Source organism: Condylura cristata, unplaced genomic scaffold, assembly GCF_000260355.1.
Source record: "Condylura cristata isolate star-nosed mole 26May11 unplaced genomic scaffold, ConCri1.0 scaffold00032, whole genome shotgun sequence".
Taxonomy (NCBI): Eukaryota; Metazoa; Chordata; class Mammalia; order Eulipotyphla; family Talpidae; genus Condylura; species Condylura cristata.
The window spans coordinates 17,070,711-17,097,721 of record NW_004567133.1 but is presented as its reverse complement, the minus strand read 5'-3'; the positions used below and the strand labels follow the sequence as shown (position 1 = coordinate 17,097,721).

At 46.4% G+C, this 27,011-nt stretch overlaps 1 protein-coding gene across 12 annotated transcripts in view; it reads left to right on the top strand.

Moving 5' to 3' along the window:
- The window catches only part of RBFOX1 (RNA binding protein, fox-1 homolog (C. elegans) 1), a 1,380,973-nt gene that overhangs the window by 1,350,826 nt on the left and 3,136 nt on the right, over positions 1–27,011 (top strand). For 8 of the 12 annotated variants that reach the window (XM_012731788.1, XM_012731792.1, XM_012731783.1 and 5 more), the window contains 2 exons: positions 12,625–12,677; positions 26,632–26,707. In XM_012731788.1, the coding sequence (XP_012587242.1) occupies positions 12,625–12,677; positions 26,632–26,707 (129 nt within the window). The remainder of the gene's footprint in view (positions 1–12,624; positions 12,678–26,631; positions 26,708–27,011) is intronic. The other 4 variants (XM_012731793.1, XM_012731784.1, XM_004692141.2 and 1 more) reach the window with 1 other exon arrangement.

The window sequence follows — 27,011 nt, the reverse complement described above, 5'->3', positions numbered from 1 at the left end:
TATAGCCTCTGTATCTCAGCACCTAGAAAAGTATGTCCTATTCTTTACTGGAACCCCAAGTTGAAAAGATGATGGATGGATGGATGGATGGATGGATGGATGGATGGATGGATGGATGGATGGATGGATGGATAGATAGATATGGAAGGATGGATGGGTGTATGGAAGGATGGATGGATAGAGATACAAGCATATAATATTCTTGTTTTATACTTTCATTCATAGTCTTACTGTTTTTACTCTAAAGTTCCCTTTCTCAACTGATTCATTTTTTCTTTCTGTGACTCAGTGTCCCTGCAGGAAAAGACAGAGCTAACGATGCTAAGCAGCTTTAGGATAGCTAGACAGAAATACATTATTACCTGTGAGTTTCCCATTACAAGGGCCATATGCCAGAGGAAAATAAATTTCTTTAATAAAACTGGTGTGCTGTGTGATAGGGCTCCTGTTAAAATGTTCATCAGATGGAAGTAGAGGGCTTTACTGCTTGCCCTGTTGACTAAATCTTGAAGTCCAAGAGAGGGACTTTGACGTAGGTCAACCAGCATTGGATTTTGATCACCTCTCCGCGATCATTCTGATGATAGCATTAATAACAGGGGCTATGTATGGAGTCCTCACTGCATGATGGACACTAATCTAAGGACTTTAGAAATACCCTGTCAACAACAGTCACACTAACCCTATAAGACAGATGTTGCCACCTCATTTTACAGCTGGAGCAGCTGGCTTGGAAAAGCTGAACAAGCTGCTCACTTTAGCTCAAAAGCCAAGTCTGTGGCCTTTGTCAGGGGGCCCTTTTCTTCCTGTGCTGCAGGCCTGGGCTGGGCACTGGTGTATACCAGGCTCCTCATCCCATCTGTGTGGATCTATAAAGCCCACCTCGTAAGTGGTTTGGATGTTTAGCAATAATGTCTGTGCAATATTCAGACATACAGGGCGCCCCATAACATAGCCTTAGCTTTATTTTCATCTATTCTCATAAAATAACCAACTAAGAGCTTTAAATCTGAATAACAAAAATGAACCTTGAGAAAGCCAAAAATACCTAGGTTGTTTAAGGTGCACCCGAATCTTAAAATTCTGGGTGCTTTTTTTTTAACCAGATTTTGGAATATTCAAAGAATTAGGAAGACCATTGACCATAGTCACTAGCCTGAGTGTGGTGTAGACAAATCTCTTAGAATGTGATACATGACCCTATATATGAATGTGATACTTAGGGTTATGTGCAAATTCAATCCTTTTAAATCCACCACGTTCCAGGAATATAGTAATGCTTGTTTTGCTTTTTGTTGCTTTTTGCTTTTAATAGAAACTTTTATTTTTTAATGTACCTGTTCCCCAAAGTCTGAATATTGCTGTGTCAGATTTTCTTACAGACAGCCATTGTGCATTACCTTTTCTGATCCGTGTTTATTTTCTTTCTTTCTTTTTTTCCTTTTCACCATGTAGAATTCTATTTTGACATTAATTTTTTTTTTGGTAATAGCTCTTGTGTGTCCGGTACCATATCAAAAATTGGAACACACAACTCGATGAGGTCAAAAGTATAGTCAGGGTGGCTACACATGACCCAAATGGAACACTTGGGGCAGGAAAGGGAGCTGTTGTTGGTAATGATAGTGGTGACTAGCGTGTTAATAGCGATTCCACCACGACTGGCCCAGGCCACCCAGAACACAAGTGCTGTCCTGAGTGGAAGCCAGTCCATGCAGGGAGACCTGGATTCTGGCCGGTCCTCCATATTGAATTTCCAGTCTCCACGCTGTCTTCCAAATGCTGGGCTATTTCCCATTCCTTACTGTCCCAATGACAGCTGAAGTGCATGTCTGCAGCTTCAGAAAGTCACGCTGAGATGTGACTTAGTGACTAAAAAATTAGCGGAATTTCATGCTTTCCAAACTACTGATCACTGAATGATTTTCTCTATGGGTCAGATAATTCTGGTGGGGAAGTCACCAAAAAAGTTAGGATCACAAAGATAAAATTATATTTTCTGTCAGTCTGCTCTGTACATCGACACTAATTTCATTTGTTAATGAATGAAGTGGCTTTTAAATAGTAAGGGGGGGGAACACAAAGCCCCTGACAGTGGCCTGGGTGTGATTTTGACTTGTGTTTATGGACACAAGACTCTCAGGATGCAAAGGAATCTGGCTGTAACTGATAGATATATTGCCCAACTTTCTCTCGTTTTTCAAATTTAAAGACATGCTTGCCTAAACACATATTAGAAGAAAATGTGCTCCAGTTTTTGTTTCAAGGACTAATTGCCTTTGCCTTTTGGTCCATAATCTATAATGGCTTCTCAACAACTGTTATACCCTATTGAATGAATATGTAATTGAAGCAGTTATATATAAAAAAGGAACCAAACGTGTAATAGTCAACAGACTGGACCAACAAGGAGTCAGGGAGATATTAAAGGAAATTCCAAACCCATCAGACCATAGCTGTCACAGGCATGTGGCTTGACTCTTGCCAGTGACAAGACGCGTTGTAACAGCTCTGCTGGTCATGTCGTGGCCTAATTACACACCCCTCAAGTTGCAGATCATTGACTTGATCAGCCACAAAAAAGCAAGTAAAGCCTATCTGTTAAGTGATACCATCAGGACCCTTCAGCTGTGAAGGGTTTAGAAGCAGGTGAGGCACCTCTGGTGAGAAGAGGCGCGGAGCTTTCTGGATGAGCTACTTCCTTGGCAAATAAAGAACTAACTGCATAGAAGACAATTCTCTTGTCAAGTGCAGGGGATGTGCACCTGGTAGAATCTCAGCCCAGGAGGCACTTGTGAATCCCTATTTTATGGGTAGTGGGTAGGTCAGTAAGTCATCTGCTATTTTGGGGGTGAAGTGAGAATCTTTTACTAAAATTTCTAGTCTTTTCCTTAAAGTCACCAAAGCAATTCTGACTCTCTACCTATGAAGAGGAGCTTAAATCCATTTCTGGAAGAACTGATTTCTCTCCATCACTTACAGTTTTGTGTGTAGAACATGCATGTAAATGGCCATTGAGCATGAATAAATGACCTCTCCTGATTCCCTGGAGAGAAGCACAGCAATAGTTGACTCTGGAGTCAAACTCTTCTCCAAACCATAGTACATTTCATATTTAATATAGAAATCCATTTTGGGGGTCCTTGAGGAATAACAAATCCATCCTGTCTTTGCTTCTGGCCTTATACTTGCTGCCTGGTTGTGTATGTGTGGATATTGCTGTAGGTCAATAGATGGTGAGGAGCAGAATCATCATCAAAACCAGAAACCCCTTTCCCTTAATTATCTTAATCATTTACATCGAGATGCTTTGACCCAAGGTTGTAGAAACACCCCGCCCATCCAATGACTTAGTTCTTGGGCACTCACTGCTTCTGCAGTGGTGGAGTTCCTTTACAAAGAAAATGATGGTTGCTGGGTGCGCTTAATGTCCTCTCCTGCCCTGTCTCTTGTCCTGGTCTAATTGGGACTTTCTGTTGCATTCAAAGAGGAGAGACTTGTTTTCTCCACTATTCAGTACCATCCAAAACTTGGTGGATCACTCTCAGCCCACAGGCTCTGAGCCAAACATGTGTTTGGAATAATAATATCTCCACAGCTTCACACAATGATCATTTCTCTGCTATTTGTTGTCTTTTGTCTTCAACATTTTCATTTTAACATTAAAGCCAAATGAACCATAGGGAGAGAAGTAATCATCTTACTCTGTTCTGAAATCTTGAGATTAGAATGGGTTCTTTTGAGAAACCACTGCTTTACAAAGTAAGAGCTCCAGACCACCTGGAAATAGGAACTTGTGAGAAATGTAGAGGTCCCACCCCAGTGCCTCTAAGTGTTCAAGATCCAGAGTGACCTGTATGAGGTTTGAGAAGCACCCCCAAGGGTCAAGCTTCAATTCTCCCACAAGATGAAATAAATGATGTGAACCCTGGTTTGGAGAAACCTCATAGTGTGCAAGAGAATTTGTCTTTGTAAACTGTTGGCTTGTACCCATCTCCTTTCTCCTCCCCATTTTCTTGATGAGAAAATCAGAGTTCCCCATGTCCATCTCAGGGGGGGTGTCCATCCCACCTCTGTCTGTTGTGACTTCCTCCTTCAACTGGACAGAGACTATCAATCATATGCTTTACCCCAAAGATCCATAAAGGGACTTCAGCAAATATTGCTCATTGATCATGTGATGGCCTCATGCTAACATAAAACAAACTTCAAAAAGCCCCATCTGGCTTCTCTTGCCTTTATGGAGCCCAGCTTTTCTCATCTGGTAAATGCAGAACATGATACCAACTGTAGCCAGAAAGAGATGAAAGTGAACATTATAAACTAAAGTAGGAGATACAGATGCATGGGGCTATCAATGATTCAGTTGTCGATGGACAGAGATTTTTTGAGTAGATCTTAACACTTGAATGTGGGGAGCTCAGAGCAAGCACATTAAACCAACTCCACTTAAATGTACAACCCCTTTTCCAGATTAGACCTTCTAGGATCCAATGCCACACTGTATGCTGGGAAGCTGTGTATTGTCAATGACCCACAGCTCACAGGTGGCTTTCTGACAGATACATTAACAAAGCTATGCTTTCCCCCCACGGTGACTGGAAATCAAGAGATAGACCAGGACAGGGAGCCCAAGACAGGAGGTGATGGGGCAAGCTAGCTGAATTCTTCATCTCCAACAGCTCCTTCTTAGAAGCGGGTCTAAAGGGTGATGCCTGCCTCACAGGTTGTTGTGAGAAATGAGTGGGGGCATGCCAGAAGTTTCCAAGACAGCGAGTGACCCTAAGTGGCACTCAGGATGCTGTTATTATTGTCACCAACATCATCATTGCCATTGTTTGTGTTAGCACCTCTAGCTATTGGGTTATTTTTGTTGTGTTGAGTCAAAAAAAAAATGAGCTTTTCTGGGGAGGCAGGTTTTCTGAGCTAGAATAGGTTTTTTTGTTTGTTTGTTTTTTGTTTTTAACATGAGTGGGATTTTTTGGTTTGGTTTGGCTTTTAAATCTTGGCTCCCACCCTAGAAATAGAAAATAAAGTACATGAAATTTGCTAAGAGTAGAAGTTAGATGTTCTCACCACACACCTAAAAATGTAAGTATGTAAGATGTTGGGTGTGTTTGTGAACTTATTGTGCTGATCATTTCACAGTGTGAGTGTACGGTAAATCATCACTTTGGACACTTTTATAAAAAGTACCTTGCACAGCCTAGTTACATACAATTTTTGTTACTTAATCTCGGGAGAGTTGACGGAAAAATAGGTGGGTGAAAAAATCCTGAAGGGAGAAGCAATTGGAAACCAAGAGATGAAACATCTTGTCCTTCCTGATCATCTTTCTCCTTGGAAGTTGATTCTCTTTTCTGTCCGCAAACAGCTCCGCTACCAGAGCTAGATCAGCTTTGCAGGGGAGATAACCTCGGCCAGCGTATACACAGCCCCCACCCCCCACTGCGTATACACAGCCCCCTAGTGACACTTTTCAATTTCTTTAAAACTAGCTCCAGAAAAAGTTACTTTTCAAAAAGTCAAACCCAATACGGCCATGTTGCTCTTTCCCTGGGGCTGGTAAGACAGTGGATTATTGGACAGTGGGTTATTGGAACCCTCAGCCATTAGTGAGGCTCTGGAACTCTCCATCCTTGCTTCATTTTGCACAAAATAACTCACAGGTGATCTCCGACCTTCTCTGTGTTGCCCCTTCACCCCCCCAGGGTCGCCTCATTCTGGGGACTCTGCTCTTCCCAAGCTCCTCTAAACACCCCCTCTCCCCGCCTTGTGAGTGCAACACCCCATGTGGGGACCACTGTCCTCCAGGGGACCTGCCTGCCCTGCGCCCAGCCCTGCTGAGGGGGCATGTTCTCACGCCTTTCCTTAGTAAAGCTGAGGTGGGCTTTTGTCTTCCTGAACATCCTGGCCACCTTCAAAAGTGACGGAACTTCAAAAGGTTCTTCGTAACTCTCTTCTTTTCCTAAAGTTGGGTGGTAAGGGAAAAGTGAATCCTTCACGACTTCACACAGCAGAGTTTTCCCCAAATAACATGCTGTCACATTCATTTTATTTATTTTCCCTGATCTGCACACACACACACACACACACACAGAGAGAGAGAGAGAGAGAGAGAGAGAGAGAGAGAGAGAGGAACATGGGCTAGTTTTGCTCCCACTTTCCAAATGAGGGAACTGAGACCGGATAAGTGAAATGATCTTTCTGGTGCAACCCAGTAATGGAATGCATCTAAGTGCACTGCTCATTCCCCTTCACGTTTCAGAGAAAAACAGGGGTACACCCTGGGAGATGACGCCCTGTGGGAGAAGGTGGAGCGACCCAGCGGGGCTGTCCTAAGGTCTCTGGGTGGCGGAGCTTCAGTTAGATTTGAATGTCCAAACACAAGGTGTGGGTGGAATATTCAAACCCCTGATACTTCTGTCCTCTTCATTTATGACATTTTCCCATACAATGTTAGCAGTAGGAGCTGTGGCTGAATGAAATGCCTTTAAAAGGCGTGAGCGTGCCGGGCCCCCCCCCCCTTTAAAATAAGCAGACCAGAATAAGCCCTGGCAGGACCCTTGAGTCAATTCCTCCTTGCTTGCTTGTTTCCGGTGCATCTTATCCTACAGTTGGCCATGGCTCCTTGCCATACATATTCTACACTACTAAAATGTTAAAAATAGCAACAGGACATTGACAGTGGATCTGAATAGGATCCGGACCATTCCAAAGCAGAGTTTTAGAATAGTGGGGGCTGGGGCCCCCCACTTAAATGTCAGAATTCTAAAATTTACAATTGTAAAATTCTAAATTTTGGAATTTAGGAGGGGATAGGTGATAAGCAAATAAACCCCTTTCTGGGTGCTAAAACTGAAATGTAAATTGGATTATGAGCTTCCAGGCAGCCACGTCCGTCAGAGATTCGGGTGATTTAGAGGCCAAGAGTATCCTGTCATTTGTGCTCAGCCTGGCCTAAAGCAAGCACTTACTCACTACCTGAGAACTCAATGAATCTTGTGAGTCTACTGTTTGGCAAAATTCACAGTAAGAATTTCAGGGGAACTCAGTTCTGTATCTTTGCTTAACTATTCAGAAACACCCAGGGCCAGATTCCATGGCTTCCCAGCAACTTTTTTAAGATCAACAGCAATGGATACCTAATTACCCTATATGACTGAAGATTAGCCTCCAAATAGGCACAGTTATAAACAATTAATAATTACAGGTATGCAGGGAATAATTATTCTAATGGATTATAATCCGCACAATTAAAATATCACTACCACAAACTGTTGAGATGAACACCAGTGCAATTTCACCCACTCCCGGAAGAGACAGTTCTATGTCCCGCAAAGACACCCAGAGTTACCACCCAGTGAGGTCGGAGCCCTCAGTGCTTGCTGACACACGAGGATCCCCCGAGTGGCTTGGGGGTTCCTGTACCTTGGAATCACTTGCAAAGATTCTGACTTAAATGATGGGGGAATGAGTCATTGGTATTTTATTTTTAAAAAATCTCAGTTGATTATAACTGCCAGTCAGGGTTGGGACCGCAGATACGCCAGAGCCTACAAATAGAATCACTTTGCCTGTGCCCTCCTGGGCATCCTGGCTTCCACCTGCCAGGCCAGAGGAACAGCTTCTCAGCCTGTTGGGGCTTTCCAGGGGGTCTCCCTGCAGGGGTTCGTCGTCTGTCTGTCTGTGTGTGCATGCAGACACACGTGCACATGTATGCATGAGGCTCAGTAATCACAGCGCTACATACAAGAAGAAACTTGCTGTAAGTGCAGTCAGCCCTAAGTCTTATGTAACAAGAATTAAGTGGCCCAAAAGCAGAAGGGACCAGAATCTTAGATGATCAAACTTGACAGCAGGACTGCTGGGTGGGGGAGCATTTCCCACTGGCCCCCTGCACTCCTGCCCACGCCGGCAGCTCACCCTGGGTCTCGAAGTCTAGTTTCTCACATCCCCTCCAGCAATTCTAGCTGGCTACTCTTTTAATTTGACTCCTGGAATTCTGCCGTGGGTGATTTTTAGAAGAAAGAAAATTGCAAAGAGATGAGATTTAGCTGAGAAGAAAAGTAAGAAAGAAGGATAATATGGCAAGTCACAGGGCTAATTTAAACGTCCCCCCTGCTGAGTCTAGGTGGTTGGTCTATGAAGCCATCATAAAACATCATGAAGTCTGGTAATAGGAGAGAAAGAACGAGGCGGCCCGGCCGGCCGCCCACCCAGCTGCTGTTGGAACAGAATCTTACGACCCCTGTCTGGCCTCCATGAGGTCCTAGTCAAAGGGAACCCCTGGGGACTCAGCGCTGGAGAATTCAGAGATTCAGAACCAGAAGGATATTGCTCAGCGGGAGCCCCAAGCAGAACCTTAGAGGTGAACTAGAGGGGCTTCCTGGGCCACTTCCCCTGTGGTCACACTTCCCCTCCACCTGTTGCCAGCCTGTGCCCACTATCTGCCCACACCTGGGCATCCTCACCCATAACGTTGAGCCCAGTAAGAGGTGTGGAATGGAATAAGTGGGGTGAATGAGCTCAGGCTTGCCTCCATCATGCATTGGTGCCCTGGTTTTCAGTAGATGCTCTCAGGCTTCGGTGCCCCAAAGATACTTCTCCATAGAGGAAATGCAGATGGCCAGCAGGCACATGAAAAAATGCAGAGAGAAGAGGTGGAGAGTCCAGTCCTCAGGAACTGGAAGGAGCCGTCCCCAGACGACATACACCTTTTGTGGTTGGGTTCTGTGGGCTCCCCGGCTCTTCCCTTTCTCTTTGCATCTCCATTCTGCTATTTTTCTTAAATTAGCATCTTCCCTAATCTTACAAGACTTCCAAGTCCGCAGGCTGCCTGGGTAGGCCTGCGACATAGAGCCAGGGATAAGCTGGCAGGAGATTGTGAGCAACTATCCTGGATTCCTCCAAGGTAGCAAGTCCCTGGCACCAGCTGCTTAGAACAGAGTGAGCGTGGCGCCCAGGGTGGGGGTCACAGCCAGCCTTGCTAAGTAGACGGGTGGCCAGGCCTCCAGCAGGAGATTGGGCCCAGGTGCCAGGCTGAGACCCAGGCTTCTCTGGCCTTAGCCAGCATCTCAGGTGAAGCTTGTCTTCAGGGAAGTCTGTTCTCAAGTAGAGGAAGAGGCAGGAAGTAGAGAGTCAGGCTAGGTGAGGAGACTGATGAGAGCATCCACGGTGAACTCGGAAGGAAGAGCCGACTGACTGAGCCGAGACCGTACTGAGCTCATCCGCGGGAGGTGGTGAGGTAAGAGGAAGGCAAGGAAGCAGATCCAGAGAGCATGGCATTCTGGCCCCTGGAAGCCAGCTCCTCCCGAGAGAGGAGGCGGAGAGCCTAGGCCCCAGGAACTAGAAGGAGCCGTCCCAGACAACACGCAGCCCTTCCGTGGTCGGGTCCTGTAGGCTCCATGGCTCTGTTACCCCTCAGGCGAAGGCGATGGGGAAATAAAGTTGCTCAGAAGGTAAAAGCCGCCATTGGCGATCTGCTGCTTCAAACACTTCCCCCCCTGCACTGTGATGCTGATTCTCAGCAGTTAGAGTCACTGCCAGGTTTGTTCTCAACTCCTCGCAGACCCTGCCCCAGCCACAAGCCAGAGCGTCAGGGCTAGGCCCCCCACTGTTGACATGCTCCCCGGGACTCCAAGGAGCAGACAGAATGCTCCAAGGAGCATTCAAGGGGACAAGTGCTTTTCACCTTGCCGCCTCTTCTGAGGCCCACTGACAGAGATTCCCACTTAATTGGCCTTGGGTGGAGCATGGCCACTCGGAACTTGAGTAGCACACCAGGTCCAGCCTAGTTTGAGAAATGCCCCAGCGGACTTCCTTTGTCATCTATAACCACTGAGCAAGCCAGATTGCTAAAATCAGGTGCATTTGCTTTTGAAGTTGACATCTCTAGACCAGTTTTGGGGCTGGAGAACAGGCTAGGATTCACCAGGTCTGAATGCCAGCCCCCCTTTCTTGAGGGTCACCCCACTGTCCAGACCACACCTGTGCTATTCTGGCCATGGGATTCTTCCTTGTTTGGGGAGAGCAGCCTTCTTGGCTACATCATTGATTTCTTTGGTCATCTGGGGTAAATGATTTCACAGAGGCTCACGATGATTCACTTGTGGGCTGTCTAGGATAGGTCAATTGTCTTCAAGGTCAAGGTCAAGTGAGGACACACAGAATTGAATATAAATGTAGCATAGCGGATGCAGACACCGCCACAAGGCACATCCCTTACGATTCTCCCTGGAGCCCCCTGATGGCCTGCTCTGTGGGCTTTCTCATCCAGGCTATCAAGACTTGGTGGGTATTTCCTATGCATTGGCTTTTAATGAGTTTATAAAAGGATAGTTTAGAGGGAGGGAAATTCACACAACTGGCTCCATGGATGAATGAACTCTATAGAAAGGCACGTAGTTCTGAGATATTATGGTCCACCCTCCACTCCCCCACCCCATGGAGTGGGAAATAAGTCAGTCCCATTGATACATCCCTATGGCTACCATTTTTTCATTTTACAAATATTTCTGTAATGCCTTTGGGGCGTGACTGGCAAGTCCACGGCATGGCCTCTGAGTTCTTGCTGATGGTGGTCTCTTCATGCTCTGGTGTCGATTCACTTTGTTCAGAAGCCACCTGAGCGACCTCTTCTAGAGATGGTGATTCATCAAAGGGGGCTTACCTTTGTTCAGAAGTTTGCTCAGGATCGCAAAGATGCTCTGAAGAAAAGAAAAGCCAAAATAAAAGTGACAGGGAAGGAAGGAGACAGAGATGGGGTAGCATTTTTATTCAGAACTAGGATAGTGTCTGAAAGAAGAACGTTGTGAAGGACCACCTTGTATTTTCTACAGTTCTGGAACAGTGGATGGAAAAGATCTGACTTCTTCACCATCCTACCTATGAGTTACATTTTCACCACGTGCGCTGTTCATTCAGCACCACTGCACATGCACCTGTTGCCTCTATGGCTTGTCTCGTGCCTAGTAGACTGGAAAGTTCCTCAAGGAAGTTGCCAGGTGGGGTGCAAGAGCCCAGGCTTGTGGAGTTAGGGGGTACAAGTTGGATAGAGACCATGACCTGAGGAACCCCCTCCTAGGTAAGTGAGCGAATCTCTGGGTAGAGCCACTGGCCTTGCTGGTAACCAATGTTCTGTCTGCATCCTGCCAGTGCTGGCTTGGCTTGCCTGGCACCATCACCTCAGTCACCTGAGGTGTCTGTCCTTCTGTCCCTCGAGTAAGTTAGAACAGGCCAAAACAAGTACTCCCCCAAGGCATCTTCATTTTCAAGAAATTTTTTTTTAACCGCTCCTCAAACGTTGGGAATTTGAAATTAGATTTTGAAGGGGCTCTAAAGTCTTTGGTGGAGCAAAACCAGAGCAAAACTCCAATGAAGCTAATGTTCGTGGCACTGAGAAAGGTAGTAAATGAATTTCGTGGTGACTTTTCTTATGTGGGAGAGGCACATAGCTGTTTTTCTCAGGGCATGTATAATTTTGTTTATATTTCATTGGTGTAGAAATGACTAGAATTTTCAACTGAATGTTAAATTCCAGTGAAGTTTCAAACTGTAGCTCTATTTATATTCCAAGGTGTACCTCCTGCAACAGTAAAACTCTCTTAAGATGTCTTAAGAAATGCTCAATCACTAGGTAGTTTTTGGAAGCATCGAAACATTTGAACAAGACCAATCAAACTAAGACCAAAAACTGCATTTATCTTGGTTCTCAATGATTCACAGGCATAGTAAAACCTAACAGATGAGACCTGGAAGTCTCTGTGTGGTGGCTCCTGAGGCATGTAAGAGCCTTGCCCACCTCACTGGGGCATCTTTGTCATCTGCCTGACACAGATGATTGAATTTCTAGAGAAATAAACAGTAGCGCTGAGGTAGAAGACATTCCACCATAACCGTGGAAATGCCACCGCTGAAACATCTTAAGAGAGTTTTACCATCTTTCTGGATTGACTAAAGTAGAATAGCACTTTCCATTTTTTTACGCTTTGATACTGCATCATTAAAAATAATTTTCACAGTAAGATAGAGTTGTTTCCAACAGACAAGTTCTCTTACCTTCTTCATACAGCAAGTCTAGTTGGGTGAGGGAATTATTACCTGGAACACTATTTAGCAAGTTCTCTGAATGACAGCATATCTTTTTTGTTCCTTACAAAAAAAAAGTTTTAATGGTATACCATTGGGTTGTGATGCAATCTGGGGTGTCAGGGCGCAGCTCACTAACTGTAGTGTCCTCTCTGTCCTGCGAGATAGTCTATATTTTTTTTTTTAAAATGTCATCTCCTCTTAGCATAGAATCCCCGTAAATGTACTTGGCAATGCCTCAGTCTTAGCAGCATATCCTGGCATGACGTTTTGGTAACACGTAGTATTAATACCCCGGTGCAACAGCTTGTCCATAGCCCATATCCCCACATCACTGTGACTCTGTCAAAGAGGTCCCGCATGCCTCCTTGGTATCTCTAAACCTTCTAAGGCCGAGCTAGCCAACACCTTTCCTTGCAACATCCATCCAAGCAAACACCCTACCCTCCCCTCATCTAAATACATTGGCCCAATTGGCAGAGAGCACGTTTCCCCCTGAGCGAGCAGTATTGTGAATTTTATCTTCTCTTCCAGAAATCAGTTCGTCTTCGTTGCAGCAGATGAAATTTCTTGTAACACCTCCGCAGGTAACCAACATTGCTACTTCTTGATGCACCCACCCAAGTCTCAGTATCCTTTTTTTTTTTTTTTTTCCTTCACATCCTGCAGTTGGTCACTGTAGAAAAAGTTTAGTTAAAGAAAACCAAAGTCCATATATCATTGGAGTATAGCTGAACCCCACCCTACCGCCTAAGAAGACATTAGGCATTTTGGTAACTTTGATGGCTTGATGGCTTATTTATGTTTTTAATAAGATGTGATCCAGAAAAGTAAGACTGTGTTGAATGAAGCCACAGTAAAAGCATAAAGATGTAATCAGTGCTCTTATGTTAAAATACTGAGCAGGGGATATTAGGGGCACAGATGGGTGACACCTCTGTTTTTTGACGTATTGTTCTGGGTTCATGAACACATTGATATGTGAATTATTGGGGATCTTGGTGGAATAGCTGGTATATATTTTAGTCCCTAAAAAGACTGAATCTATAAAGCTAGAGGCACTAGGGAATACAATTATCACTGCCTTATAAGAAGGGAATCTTTATTCTATTAGCTAAAGATCCCTATTACCTTTTTTGTAAAAAAGTATGACAAATAGCAGGACTTAGTGAGACGAAGTCTTCTGTTTCTGAAATCAGGGCCCTGGCAAGCAGAAACTGGAGAGATGCATGACATGTCCATCAAAATATCACCTGTCTTTTTATTTTGCTGTGGTTCAGAACAGTTATATTTGGACTTTCACTAGCATGGAATTACTTGATTAATGTCAAGATAAGTGAGTGTCTTAACTAACAACAGATCTCTCTCTCTTTTCTTTTGTTGTTGTTTTTTTCCCCCGTTTGTTTTTAAGCCTAAACTATCAACAAAGCAATTACTAGGAGAGCTTTCCAAGGGTTGCTTTTAGCCACCAAGGGAGGGGTCCCTGCTCATCCACATGTAGTGGAGTCTGCCATGACCAGCAAGTAGACGTTACCTGATAGACAGCTGTCCATCCGCAATCACATTTATCCATGGGACAGTAAATGAAGGTGTCTTTGCTAATGTCACCCCTGCTCACAGTCTCTGGAGAGAAGGAAGCAAGGGCGGGACAGAGAGGGGGAACCAGGTCCTTCCCCTCGCTGCTCTGGAAGGCAGGGCCCCCAAGATTCTGCTCAGGATATTGCCTCCACATGTTAATGTTGACAGTCTTACCCTGGGAGTTCAAGAGGTACCCAGGCTCCTGTTGTGCGAGGACAGCAGACTGCATCTCCTACCAGGCCCCTGTGATGATGCCCTCACCCCTAGGCTCTCACAGTTGTTTCTTACGCTGAGAGTTGACGCTGGCATTGCGCTTGCTTCACTGATGCCTGTTTGTGGAAGATGGGTAGTTGCTTTGCTGGGGATGGCCAGGGAATGTTCCTGGGAGGCCAGAGTCATCTCACCTTTGTAGACCTCATGAGACTAGTGCTTGCATTAAAGGCAAAACTGCTTAGGGGTGAAGGAGTGCTAGTGGCAAAGGTAGCAGCCAGCCCTGTGGGTTGTCTGGCCTTACAGTGCTCCCCTGAGTCATTTCACGCCTCTCTTAGGTTCTGTTTTAGGTTTTATTTGAACTTCATAGATCCAGCCTTGTGAACATTTGGCATCATAGATCAAACACCCCAAGTCATGGATTTTTGACCCATGATTTCACAGTCCTTGCCTGGGAAGCAAGGGGACCATGTGATACCCCTAAAAGAAGCTCAGGTCACAAAGAAGGTGTCTGTGCCAACCACGGTATGCCTCAACCTTATCTAATCTGGGATGGCCACTCAGTAAACTCTTAATGGATTGCTATCGATCAAATTTCAAATTGAGGGAGATATCCCTGTTGCTTCGATGACCATATTAATAATGTATTGCATGCTTCGTAAGATTCTATTTGAACTCTGAATTTTGAATCAAGCATGAAAAAAGAGACACCCATATCAATCAAATGTCAAATGATCTTCCAGCCACTCTACCCTCCTCAGAGACTGGAAATGAAAACTCAGAACTGCTCATGATTCTAGAAGTCCCCTGGATCTTCTTACCAACATTCTAGAAAGTTCTGGGCACCCACATTCAAAAGAACAGACTTCTGGAGCAATCCCTCCTCACAAGTCATATTCCTTCCCCAGAGTAAGGCCCCCTGATGAGTGTTTGAAGAGAGACAACTTCTCTCGTTTTAAATAAAGAGAGAAATCAACAAGGTGCTTACAACCTTATTTTGCGGGCTTGTTGGATTTTTAGAATGGACATTCTCATACAGGTGTTTTATTCTCACAGGGGCTGCCAATGGGGCAGAGCTGGTGAGATGGAAATCAACCAGAGTAGCAAAAACTGCAGTGCTGAAGGAGTTTTTTTTTTCCATTCCCACCTTCTGTAGAGGATGTTCAAATGTTGACTCTGCTTTTGAGAGCCACATACCAGAGTGGTTTCTCATTGACATTGGTGGTTTAGGAGACAGAACTGAAATGTTCTGGTCTTACTCTGAGGCACCAACAGTGGTGTGAGTTGCTTGGTTGTATGACTCTGGTGAGACATGTGCTTCCGGGGTTTCCCTGGAGACCAGCCCGCCATCAGCAAGATGGTGCCTGTGATCCCCTGTACCCAGCTCCAGTTCTTGGGCAGCTTCTCATTCTCTCAGCTGAAGAACCTTTGGACAGTGGACTCTGCAAAAGTTGGTCACAGTGCAGAATGCTGCCCTGTCTACGTGACCTGTGCTGTTTGCTATGAGGCTCCCCAAGCCTGGCCTGCGCTGCCTCGGGCTACCTAGGTTATGGACCCTGTACAAGAAAAGGGCTTACAGAGTGTCTGACAAGTCACTCCAGTTGACACTTGCTGTGCCCTGGGCCACCCAGACAGTGTTCAGCCAGTCAGCAGAGGCCCTTCCTGTAAAGAACTTCCATTCTGGTGGAGACCAAAGGCCGTGCAGGCAGATGGATAAGCATCTCTACACACAAAGAGTTATGCATTAACTGGAAGGACTCAGAAAGCAGGAGAGGAGCTAGAAGGAGACAGTGATACTTTAGGTGCAGTGACCAAATGAGGTTCTCAAAATGGTGGCATTAACAGGGACCCTAATCCAGTGTGGGTGTGAGCCAGGTAAGTAATTGTGGAAAGCATTTCCACTGGATGAGCATCATGTGCAAATGCCCTGTGGTTGAGGCATGCTTGAGGTGTCTGGGGGTGCACAGAGAGGGCCCAGGGTAGTCAGAACACTGAACACAAGTGAGGACTTTACAGAGATAATATCAGGAAGACACCCCCAGGTCAGAGTATATTAAAACTTTAAGTCTGTTGAAATCATTTATGATTTTATCATGTGACGGAAGGCAATGGAGAGTGGGCTGTGACGGGCTGGCTTGTTAAATGATGAGTCAGATTGCTTTGTGGAGAAGGGGCTGCAATTAGCAAGATCAGAAGAAAAGGCACTTGGTGCTTCAGTCTGGAGCAGATGGCCTGAGGACATAGGGGGGAGCTCAGTAGAAGTGTCGGGTTGTGTTTTGATGGGAGAGCAATCAGGGAAGGCTGGCAGGCCAGAAACTTGCCAGTTCCGGTCTGTGTTCTTCCTGCTCTTCCTTCCCACTCCAAGGATGTGTTTATTGTTGTCGCTCTAAGAAGCGGGCCATCATCCCTGCTATAATTGTCCCCTATGTAGACTGGCTGGAATTCTCCAGGGTGTAGCCATGAGTTGGCTATGGTTTATGGAGCCAATTCTGTGTGTCAGCAACGATGACAAATTGTATCTATGTAATATGCGCACGTATGTAACCATATGTGTGCGTGTGTGTGTGTGCACATGTGACGTGGTCTAAATGCTCAGTGAGGTAGGTGCCTGACTTGCAGCTTTTAATCTTAAATTAAAGCTCTCAGGCCCAGAGAGGTTACGCACTCTGCCCACAGCCCCCCAGAGCCCATTGCAGGCCCCAACGCTGCTCACTGGGCCCCATGGTCCCAGGTGCTTCTTTGACTTTAACCTTTAACCTTTGCCTGCAGGTGGTATGCACCTTTTTTCTCCATCTGCTCTATTTTGCACCTAGAAACCCTGCGTTCATGAGTTGGGGGAATAGTTGTTGCAATTTCAAGAGGATCCTTGGGCCAGATGACCATCCAGCTCGATCCCCGGCCATGCAGCTGGGGTGTGTGGAGTCCTGGGCTGTTCCGCAGGCAGTGGCCCCAGGCTCAGGACTGAGTGTCGGGGGAGACAGGGAAAGAAGCAGGGTGTGCTGGATGTCACTTCTCCAAAAGTCTTCCTTTTGCCGAGAATCAGCAACAGGGTAACCCCCTTCTGGCCAGCAGTTTTCACGAGTGCTTTGGCTATAGGTTCCAGGCTCCCAGCTAGCCCAGCAGCAGTGAGGTGTGTTGTGTGTTGTATGTGTGTGTTTGCACTGATGGAGGCAGGTGGAGGCTGGGTCTTGGTAGGACAACCAGTCTTGTCTCCACGGTGTCAGGTACCACCCCACCGGGCATGAAAGTCAACTGGGCACAAAGCCCAGGTCCTTCTGAGTAGGACGCATGGACTTTGGGGGGAAGGGTGGAGTCTGCAAAATTGACCACGTCTATCAAAGCTGTTGCATCCTTCCCCCATGGCAGAGGTTGCTCTGCACCTTATCAAGTAATTATTCAAAGCGATACTGGTCAAGAGCAGAGGCACCCCCAGCCCCCCCCCCAACCTGCATACACACACGCACATCCCTGCAACTGCACCCCAAATTATTCAAAGAATATTTCGAAGAAATTTCTAAACTGGCTGTCCCTCTAATGCGCCTTCAGCAAATTGCATCTAATTGTCTTTTTTACATTTTAGTGATTTGATTATTCAACCAAGTTGTCATGCAGTGAATTGATTTGTAGTTAATTGGTCTGCTTCCAATAAAATGTGATGTGTATTATATAGATGAAGTGGAGGATACTCAGAGCATATGAACAAAGGGAGTTAATAAAATAATAAGAGCATTCATTGAGAGTGTGCTGTGTACTAGGGAGAGTGCAAAGTTTGTTACATGAAATAACAATAGGCTATAGAAGTAAAGTGTTTGATCAGTTTACTTATAGAAATTAAAGAGACCTAAATAGCTCCAAATTAACTGGAGTGTGTGTGCTCTCTCACTCTATTACAATACAGAATTAAAAAGAAAAAAAAAATAGAAGAGTAGTGAATGCAAAAATGACCTGAAAGACTCATTACAAATGTCAATGCCATTCCATGCTCCACCCCTGGTTCCTAGGTCTGGAGGGGGCCTGAAAATCTGCAACCTTACAGGTTCCCCCAAATAATCCTGTAGAGGAGTCCATGGCCCACTGGAAAGCACTGAGCTGATCCATTAGGAACAGTAAGGGACATGCTGTAGGATTGTCTCGGATTGTGCTCCGCAGTGCAGAGGCCACCAAGCATACATGACATTAAAACGTGACAGGGCACACCAAAAGACTGTACATGTAAAAAACAGGCTCAACTTCAAGAATTGAGTGGCAAAGTTAGGGAGGCTGTTTCATTAGTAATCTTTGTTGGTTAACACACAGAGATGATAGTTTCAGTAGGTTGAGTTCAGTAAAAGTATAAAAATGAACCCGCCTGTTTCTTATTACATTTTTGCAACTGGAAATGCTGGACCAAGCTTCTGTGGATGACTTTTGTTAGATTTCTAGTGGGCGGTGCTGTTCTAGAGCTATGTGGCATCCACTTTGCTCACGTGGATACCAAGGAACTGATGGCCTGAGCACTGATCTCTGAGCAGTGGAGAGCACTCAGCTGGAATGACACTAAAGTTGATGGCTTGTCCTGACTTCATGGTTTCCGGTTGTTTCCAAGTGAGATGTATGTGTGCACATGTGTTTCACATACCCGGTCCAGGACCCTAGAACCTACCCTTCTCACCTCTCTGAAGTGCTGATCCACTTCCACAGGATGTGGGAACACCAGGTTTTACCAGTGGGCAACCGTGTCAGAGCAGGCTCTAACACGATTCCAGAAGCTTCTGTCTGGAAACCCCACCTGAAGAAGAGAGTGCAGGGACTCCCCTTGTTAGCATCCATAACTGACGTTCACTTGGTAATCACTGACCTTCGTCACAGCCTCGCCACAGCTTTACAGCCTGGATGCTCTGGTATCTTCTCCATTCATGGGTGGATAAACTCACCCAGACAGGAAATAAGCCTTCTGAGTTTGGCGAGCAAGGAAGTAGCAAAGGCAGGATTTGACTTTAGGAATTCTGACCCTGAGGAATCCTTAACCACTGTTTAATCTTGTTTCCCTGCATGGGGATTAAGATCCCATGAGGGACAACCTTTGTGCTCCCAAAGGATTAAACCACAGTTGGGTACCATGTTGACTGCAAAACATGATGGGAACAAAAAGAAACAGACTTTCTATGAGGAAGAAAGTCTCATGTCCCCACATAGCATCCACCATAAATCACAGATGAAATCATAAATCTGCCCACTCTACTCCATTCACACCATCCCCACCTGAACATAAATATAGAGATTTCATCAGAACCAAATCAACAACAGTCTAAATTTTGTCCCCTTATTTCTATTCTGACCTCTTCAAACTACCAGCCATTTAGATATATAAGATGAATATCTAATAGCTAGTTTATCTACCTACCTTCCTATCTACCTATATGCCATCTATCTATCCATCATCTCTCTACCCATCTATCCATCATTATCTACCCATCTATCCATCATCTATCTACCCATCTATCTATCCATCATCTATATACCCATCTATCCATCATCTATCTACCCATCTACCTATCCATCATCTATCTACCCACTTATCTATCTTCCTACCTATCTAAACATACATCTATATAAACCTAATCCTATCACATTCCTGCTTCAAACCCTTCAGAGGTCTAGAATGCACTCCAGCGTGCCTGAGTTGACCTGCCACATTCAGCCCTCTTTCTCCTCCCCCCTGCTCCCCAGCATCCCAGCACACTGGCCTCATCAGCACTCCATGCTGTTTATCTTGGCAGGTTCCTCCATTTCTTTCTGTGTGATTTCATGGTGACTTTGTGGCATTTTGGAACAGTTTGCTACAAGTTTGGAGGTATGGGTCTGGTTTAGTTGTTCTAACCATGTATCTTGAGTAGCATTTAGGGGCAAGTGTGGTCACTACTCTGCAGTATGAATGTGTAAGTCATTTCCTAGATCGAAGCTTTGGGAAGGCTAAGCACTCGTGGAGAGTATTCCCTTAGCGGGTGCATTCACTGAGGCCAGCCAAGCTGGCCTCACACAGTTGTGTCCAACTGGTGCACCAGAAGGTAGGAAAGTGAACAGGGGCTCCCCCATCAACTGCAGAAAATATCTCCCCTTCTTGGTCCCCAATACCTTCAAGTTGTTCTCACTTAATACTTTCAGAAGGGTTTGTTTTCTCTTATGGGAAAGCAAGAGGTGTCCCAGGGCCCAGGGCATTCTCTTGCTCCTTCCTGTGGAGACAAAGCAAAATCCATACCAGCGGCCATTTGCTGTTCCTCCCGCTGGGTGTAGATGAGCTCACTGCCCTTGCTGTGATGCCTCCTGGCAGGTCTGTTCCAAACCTGGCCACTGTGACCATTGCTATTGCAGTGTCTTCTCAAGCTGGTCTGCACCGTTTCAGCGGAGCCTGCAGCGCCTGGAAGGGGCAGGGTTGCTGCTGTGATTTGAAAATGGAAGATTTGCATCCCGAGCCCCTGGGCATCTGGCAGGTGTGGATGTGAGTGGAGGTGAAGCTCCAATCCTGGCAAAGACGCCCCAAGGGCCCCTCCTCAGACACTGGGAAGAATTCTGTGGGACCCCATCTCCTTGCATTCTGTGGAGGGAAGGAATTTTGCCTTCCTGCTGAGCTAACAGAAACTCCATCATCCACGGGGACCTGACAGGTTCTGCAGCCGCAGAATCCACAAGATCTGTCAGATTCCTGATGCACAACCGTGCACAACAATGTTTTGCTGCATTTTTCCTCAGTGATGAGCATGGACTGGAGGATCTGCAAAGTATAATTGGCCATGATCCTCTGTGGAAAAGGTTAGTTTGCAGGTGGAAGGAGAAGAACTAATGCAATAGTTGGAGCAGAACTGAGGGGCCAGGCTGCCAGGTGGCGCACGCTCTGGTCGTCTTCGTCCTGGTGATGCTGACAGTGCTCCTTCGCAGCCCCAGAAATTCCACCGAGCAGAGTGTGCTCCCAGACACCAAGGAACAGTGCGTTCCAGGTGTGCTGCATCTTGATTGGTGAGGGGAGAAGTAATGGTTTCTCAATGAATGGTATCGGCAGCAAATGGAAGCTAAAAGATTGTCTTCCCAAAAGTGACGAGGTTTTCATTTGGGAAAACATGAACGAGAGTTATGAAAGAAGACAACATCTGGTGAGATGAGCGCTCCTTCCTACGTCCCCTCCCCCTGGACACTGCAGACAGCCACACCAGGGTGAGCCCTGTTGAGAGCCAGACCTCAGTGGACCCTCTGCAGGAAAGTGAAAAGGAGCCTCCCCTCGCCGGACTATTACCTACCCCAGATCAGGCTGGCAGGAACACGGGGCCAGGCGTGGTACCCTGCTCGCATACACGTGACATGCAGGGATTCATTTCTCCAGACACCTTAGAGGCTGTTCTTAGATACGACTAGTAGGGCCCGAGAGCCCTGTCTTCTGAGCCTGGTCAGGAATCTTACTGTGGATGCATCGTTCTTGGCGAGTGCACAATCTTTGCACTTTCTTGCTACAGTGGGCCTGACTCAGAGAGCTTCAACCTATTGTGAATGTCATGGGATGAAGTGAGCCTACTTTATATCCATCTTTCTCTAGATATCTCTGGACAGGCAGCAGGAGGGGTGATGGTGAAGGAGGACGAGAGGTGGCGGGGCCATAAAGACTCCTCATTGGAATATATGGAATGAAATTAATTATAGCGCTCTTGCTGTGTCCCTGTAAGAAAATCACTTGAGGGTCACCAGTGTGGACCTGTGATATCTCATTAGCACCTAGCTGGTTTCAACTAGATTTAGACGAGGTTAATAAGTAGTAATATGTGCATTTCTCGCTATCGGTAGAGTTGACAAAGCATGTGGGATCACATTTCCTGCTTGCCTACTCATTGTACTCCAAGTCAACCTCAAGTTCAAATCTATCCACTTAAACTATACCTGTCGGTCAAAGTCAGATGACTTTGAGTAGGAAGCATCTGTGAGTTGGTTACTAGAGCTGCTTGCGGTCGTATTACAAGAGGGTCTTTCTGTTGCCTCTGTAGACTGAAAGCTCAGGCAGTAGGAAGACTAGCTGGTGAAATTCTGTTCAAGAACTCTGATGCAGTGGTCTCTCCAGGCAATTAATCTGTGAATTAGGCTGGGTTCAGATGGAACAACACCGTTGCACAAACAAGAAGGAGGCTCAGGGCCAGAACTTTGTCTGACCATCGAGAAAGGACCCTGATGAGGCATAGCTGGGATCTGGCTCTTCTGCCCCCAGCCCTGTGTCTCTTCCAGGGCCTGAGGGGCCTCCTGGCTTTATCATGGTGCTAAGGTAAAGAAAAAAACAGGCCAGTGGCATCTGCAAGCTCAGATGAACCAGCCAGCACAACACTAACCTTCTATTTCTTGGGTTGATATTCACTAAAGGATTTTGAGGGGCATAATGTCACTATGGCCAGTGTTTTGTGAACTCTTGGAGATGTGAAATCACATACTCTGTACTTGCAGGGTCCCCAGAAACATGTCTTCTGAGTGTCTTGAAGGGCTTTGAGTGTGCTTGGGAGCAGCTGACCTAGAACCTTCAGCCAGTTTGTCAGAAAGAATCCTTGCTGTAGTCAATGGTAATTAAGGTCCAGCATTGCCCAGACCTCCTCCCTCATGCTGCTCTCCCTCTTGCAGGGGTCTGACTGGCCCATTTTCCCCTGCACCCTTCACTAGGCCTCAGGAACAAGTGGTGAATAGAGAAGACTCAGCCCCAGGAGCTGAGCTTCCAGGAGGAGGGCAGGTAAATAGTCAGGCAGAGACGGTGTAAAAGAACGATGGGTTGCACTGTTACTTGAAGAGAGGAGTTGGGTTGGACGGTGTCCTTCAGAAAGGGGTCTTTCTGCGGAGCAGACATTTGGTCTGAGTCTTAGGGATGGGGAAAAGTGGTGCAGGCATAGGAGATGAGCAGGTGCCAAGGCCTTCCTGTGAGGATGGGCTTGCAATGTCCATGGTGCTGAAGAGGCCAGTGTGCCCGGAACATGGTGAGCAAGGGGCAAGGGAATAAGGGACTGAGCACAAACAGGGCTCGCCCAGGCACGGCTGAATTGCCTTCAAGCGTCGATGAAGACCACTGAACGGTTTGAAGCTGGGGAGTGAGAGGATTAAATCTACATATCTGGATACTTAGATGTCCATAGATGATGGATAGATAGATGGGTAGTTATGTAGGTAGGTAGATAAACTACCTATTAGGTCGCTATCTCATCTCTCTAACTGGCCGGGGGTTTGACGAGACCAGAATAGTACCAAGGAGACAAGGGTTAGACTTTGTTGATTTGATTCTGATGAAACACTGGTGCTCATGTTCAAGGGGGAATGGTGTGTATGGTGTGAAATGGACATACGTAGGGTCCGTCTGTAATCTCTAGTGGATGGTTGGCCGGACACAAGGCATCAGATCGGGCATCAGATCAGTTTGCACTGTTGTCACGCAACACTATTTGGGCCAGTAGTGGGCCGTACAGACAACAGTGTCCTAGCAGGCCCCTCCCAGAGCCAATGTGTGTCATGGGCTCTGCCAGCTGGTTTGTGTCGTTCCGCCCTGTGATGTTGCCGAGACAACCAAGTCCCCAAGGCTACGTCTCTGGAACATACCCACCATTAAGCGACGTGACTGTGTTGTCCACTTTGGCCAGGATAGGGAGCGCGGAGGGGGACCTTAGGTGCAGGCCAGGATCACGGTGGCCACAGTTGGCATCAGGCCCTTGGACTTGTGTTCTTCCATCAGGCTGTGCTGAGCTAGCTCTGGGGACTCCAGGTGGCTGACGTGCCTGGCATATCCCGCAGTAAGAATAAGGCGCAAGTCCACATCCTCCCTAATAACCTTGTGTCTAGATTGTGGTGTCACACAAGGGCGTGTTTCAAAATTAGCATTTGAAAAGAAGCCTCCTTGCTTTCAGTTTGAGCTGACATGGTCCCTTTTCCTCTGTGGAAATGAAATTTATTAATCATAATAAAACCCTCGGATTCTGAAGGTAAAGGTCACCCTGAGGAGGAACGGAGGCTGCTCATTTACGAGGAGTAGTTCAGCCCTGCTGTATTTTCCTTCCGCCTTGAAGAGAATACGGCCAAATTGCTGCCTTGGGTTTTCCACGGAGGGGGAAGCTGTGCCCAGTGTTAGGAAAAACAAGAATTTGCCATTCGTGGAGGCAGGAGAAAAAGCAGGAGCTGCTTTGTCATTGAATTCGTTCAGATTGTCGACATGCTGTCTCCAGAAAGTGGAGATTCTTGCACAGTGAAACCATTTCTCAAGTCAAACAAAATAATGGTCACTGAATTTGCACTATCACATTCATTTGGAAGGAATGCGTCTGCGTTTGAATCCACCATGCTGGGGATCACATAAAATCTCCCAGGATTTTATGCCCTATTCATGCCGCTAACTTTGCCAGGTGAAAGTACACGAATAACAATCCCACTAATAGTCTTTTTTGCTCTAGGCCAATGTCAGACTCTTTCCTCATGAAACAAAAATCAACACCTAAGTTATCTATCCTGTCCGTCTGTACGTCCCAATGTCTACTGGTAGTGGCTTCTGTGGACCCGTTTTCTCAAGTAACTTCCATTTCTTCCAAAGCATCATCACTCTTGTTTCAGTATACCAGAGGGAGGGAGTATCTTTGATTGAAGGTCATTTTTGATGACTCAGAGATCAACGAATGTCACAAGGAATCACTTTGTTAGTTTCACTGAGATCTTCATCCTAGAAAAAGAAATGTCCGTTGATGTCACTTCTTTGGGAGGGTCAGGAGGCCACCGTATGTTGAAGCTGAAAGCCTCATGGAGGTTATGTGGACTCAGTCCCCTGAGAAACAGCCAGGAGAGGCTCTGGGATCCTTCATGTCCCAGGAGAGCTTGGCTCTACCTAGAGCTCTACCTTCTAGTCCTCGTTAGAAGATCCTTCCCAGCATCTTCCCACCTTCCCAGGCTCTGTGATGTGAGCAACCAAGCCAGACCCTCCCTGGGCACTTTGTTCAACAACTATGAGAAAGGTTGGATGGAAAATGAAAGACAGGGGAGGAGAGAGATAAAATGCATGCAAATTAGATGCCAAGAGATGGGAGGTGAGCAGATGACAGCTGCGTAGACAAGTCACTTTCTCCTGCCTGTCCCTTCATCCTTTTAAGTCGAGTACCACAGCCTAAGCTGCTGCTGATCGCTTCCCACAGTGTGCCACTGTGGGAAGTCCTCACTTAATGTCCACAGTTTTTAGAAAGTGCAGCCTCAAGTGAGACATACAGGTTACTCGGTATCAAGAGTTAAGTTTTACGGCATATTTGTGGTCACAAAAACATCACCAGGCTTCTAAATAAAGACCCCAAGCTAATATGAAACAATTTATATGAATCAAGCATTTGTTTTCATTTATTTGCCAAACCTCCTACTCCAGTTTAGGGTTACAGATGACCAGAATCTCTTCTGGCAGCCCAGGGTGCAAAGCAGAACCTACCTTCCATCACTGACCCCTCCCACAGCCAACCCCAAACACACACTGACTGTCAAACACTGACTGGAATCTTTGGGGCACCATGCATGTCTTTGGGATGTGGAAGGAAGTGGGAGTCACTGGAGAAAGCCCAGACATGGGGAGACCATGGTCACCCCATGTGGCCTGGCAGAACCAGTGTGCTCTGGTTGTGTGGGGGCCACCTGTCACTGGAAGACCAGCTGCTCTATACACTGGTCACAGTGGCACACAGCTGCTCCCTTCTTCCTGGCCAGAGAGACTCATTTTCACTTGGGAGGTGTCTTCCACCCTCTAGGGGAACCCACAGATATGGCTCCTGCCCCAGTGCCCTAGCCCTCCCCCCCCACCCCCCACCATCTTAACAAATTACATGCACCAGAAAATTTCAGGTGGTTTCCAGAGAACCTTAGCTTTGTTTATTACCAAAATAGCGATGTTCAAGCCAGCTCCAAAGTGGCATCTGGCAGGTCTTTCAAGGAGGGGCACATGCCCCCGTGGAAGTGTGTTCGACCAGCCTGGTGAGGTCCCAGGAATCTCTGGGACTGAATCTCTCTGAACCCCATTTGCTGCTGTGCTGTTGCTGATGTATAGTTACTTAGTCAGCATCTGAAGTGTCCATCTCCTCTTCATTTTCATTCGGTACAGGGAGTCGTAGCCCCGGAGGAAGAAGAGAAAAAATTCAAAGACAAGGAAATGGCCTCAAAAAATATTGCTTGAAAGTGTTCCTTCCCAGAACCTGGCCATAGATGGATGAGATAGATGCTCTGGGGTGAAAGGCTCAATATCAAATCAACCTCCAGTTCTTGGGCGGGATGTAAAGGATGCTTCGATTTGAATACATTCACTCTTTTTCTTTCTAAGATTTGGAATGCTAGCTGCCCAAACCTTCAGCCTTCTGGTCTATTTTGGCGGGTGACATCTAAATCAGGAGAAAAAGACACTCTCTTGAGTAGTCTCATGGCTTCTGGGAGCACTGGGCTTCTTAAAACTGCTCTTGAAAGTCATCTCTGCTGTGGCCCTCAGTGTGCAGGGTGCCAGTGTGAGCCGTGCAGTGATGCCTCGTGAGCGAGAAGGGGACATACATGTTCTGGGCCTGTGTGTGACTGGCTGTGTTAAGTGAGGAAAGGAATTCGTTGGTACAGGTGGGCCCCTCACACCTCGCGTGGCAGCTTGGAATGCGTCCTTAAAGATGCATAGGGCCTCCACACTGTCTCGGTATTTTGTGTTCTACGGTTGCTATTATCACTCCATGACGGCATATTATGGATTAACCTCAACCTCTGTTTCCCTTTCAGTTACGGACGAGTTTATGCTGCCGACCCCTACCACCACACACTTGCTCCAGCCCCCACCTACGGCGTTGGTGCCATGGTGAGTATCCTGTCCTCTTCTCCTCCGCTCCTCCTGCCTCCCTCCCTGCCCCCAGCTGGGACCTCAGTACGGTTGACGGTTGACGTCCTCTCACTTTCCCTTAATTGAATTTGTCTCTTGTGCTAACAGCAGCTAAAATGCCACATTAATCCTCCCAGTAAACTTGATAAATGTCTTAATTTCTTGGCAATGTAGTGCATGTAAGTTATTATATTTCTAATTTTGCAAGTCTCACCTAGCAGAGCACTTACCTTAATGGAATAATTAGTCATTTTGATAATTAAATCCATCACTAACAGAATGC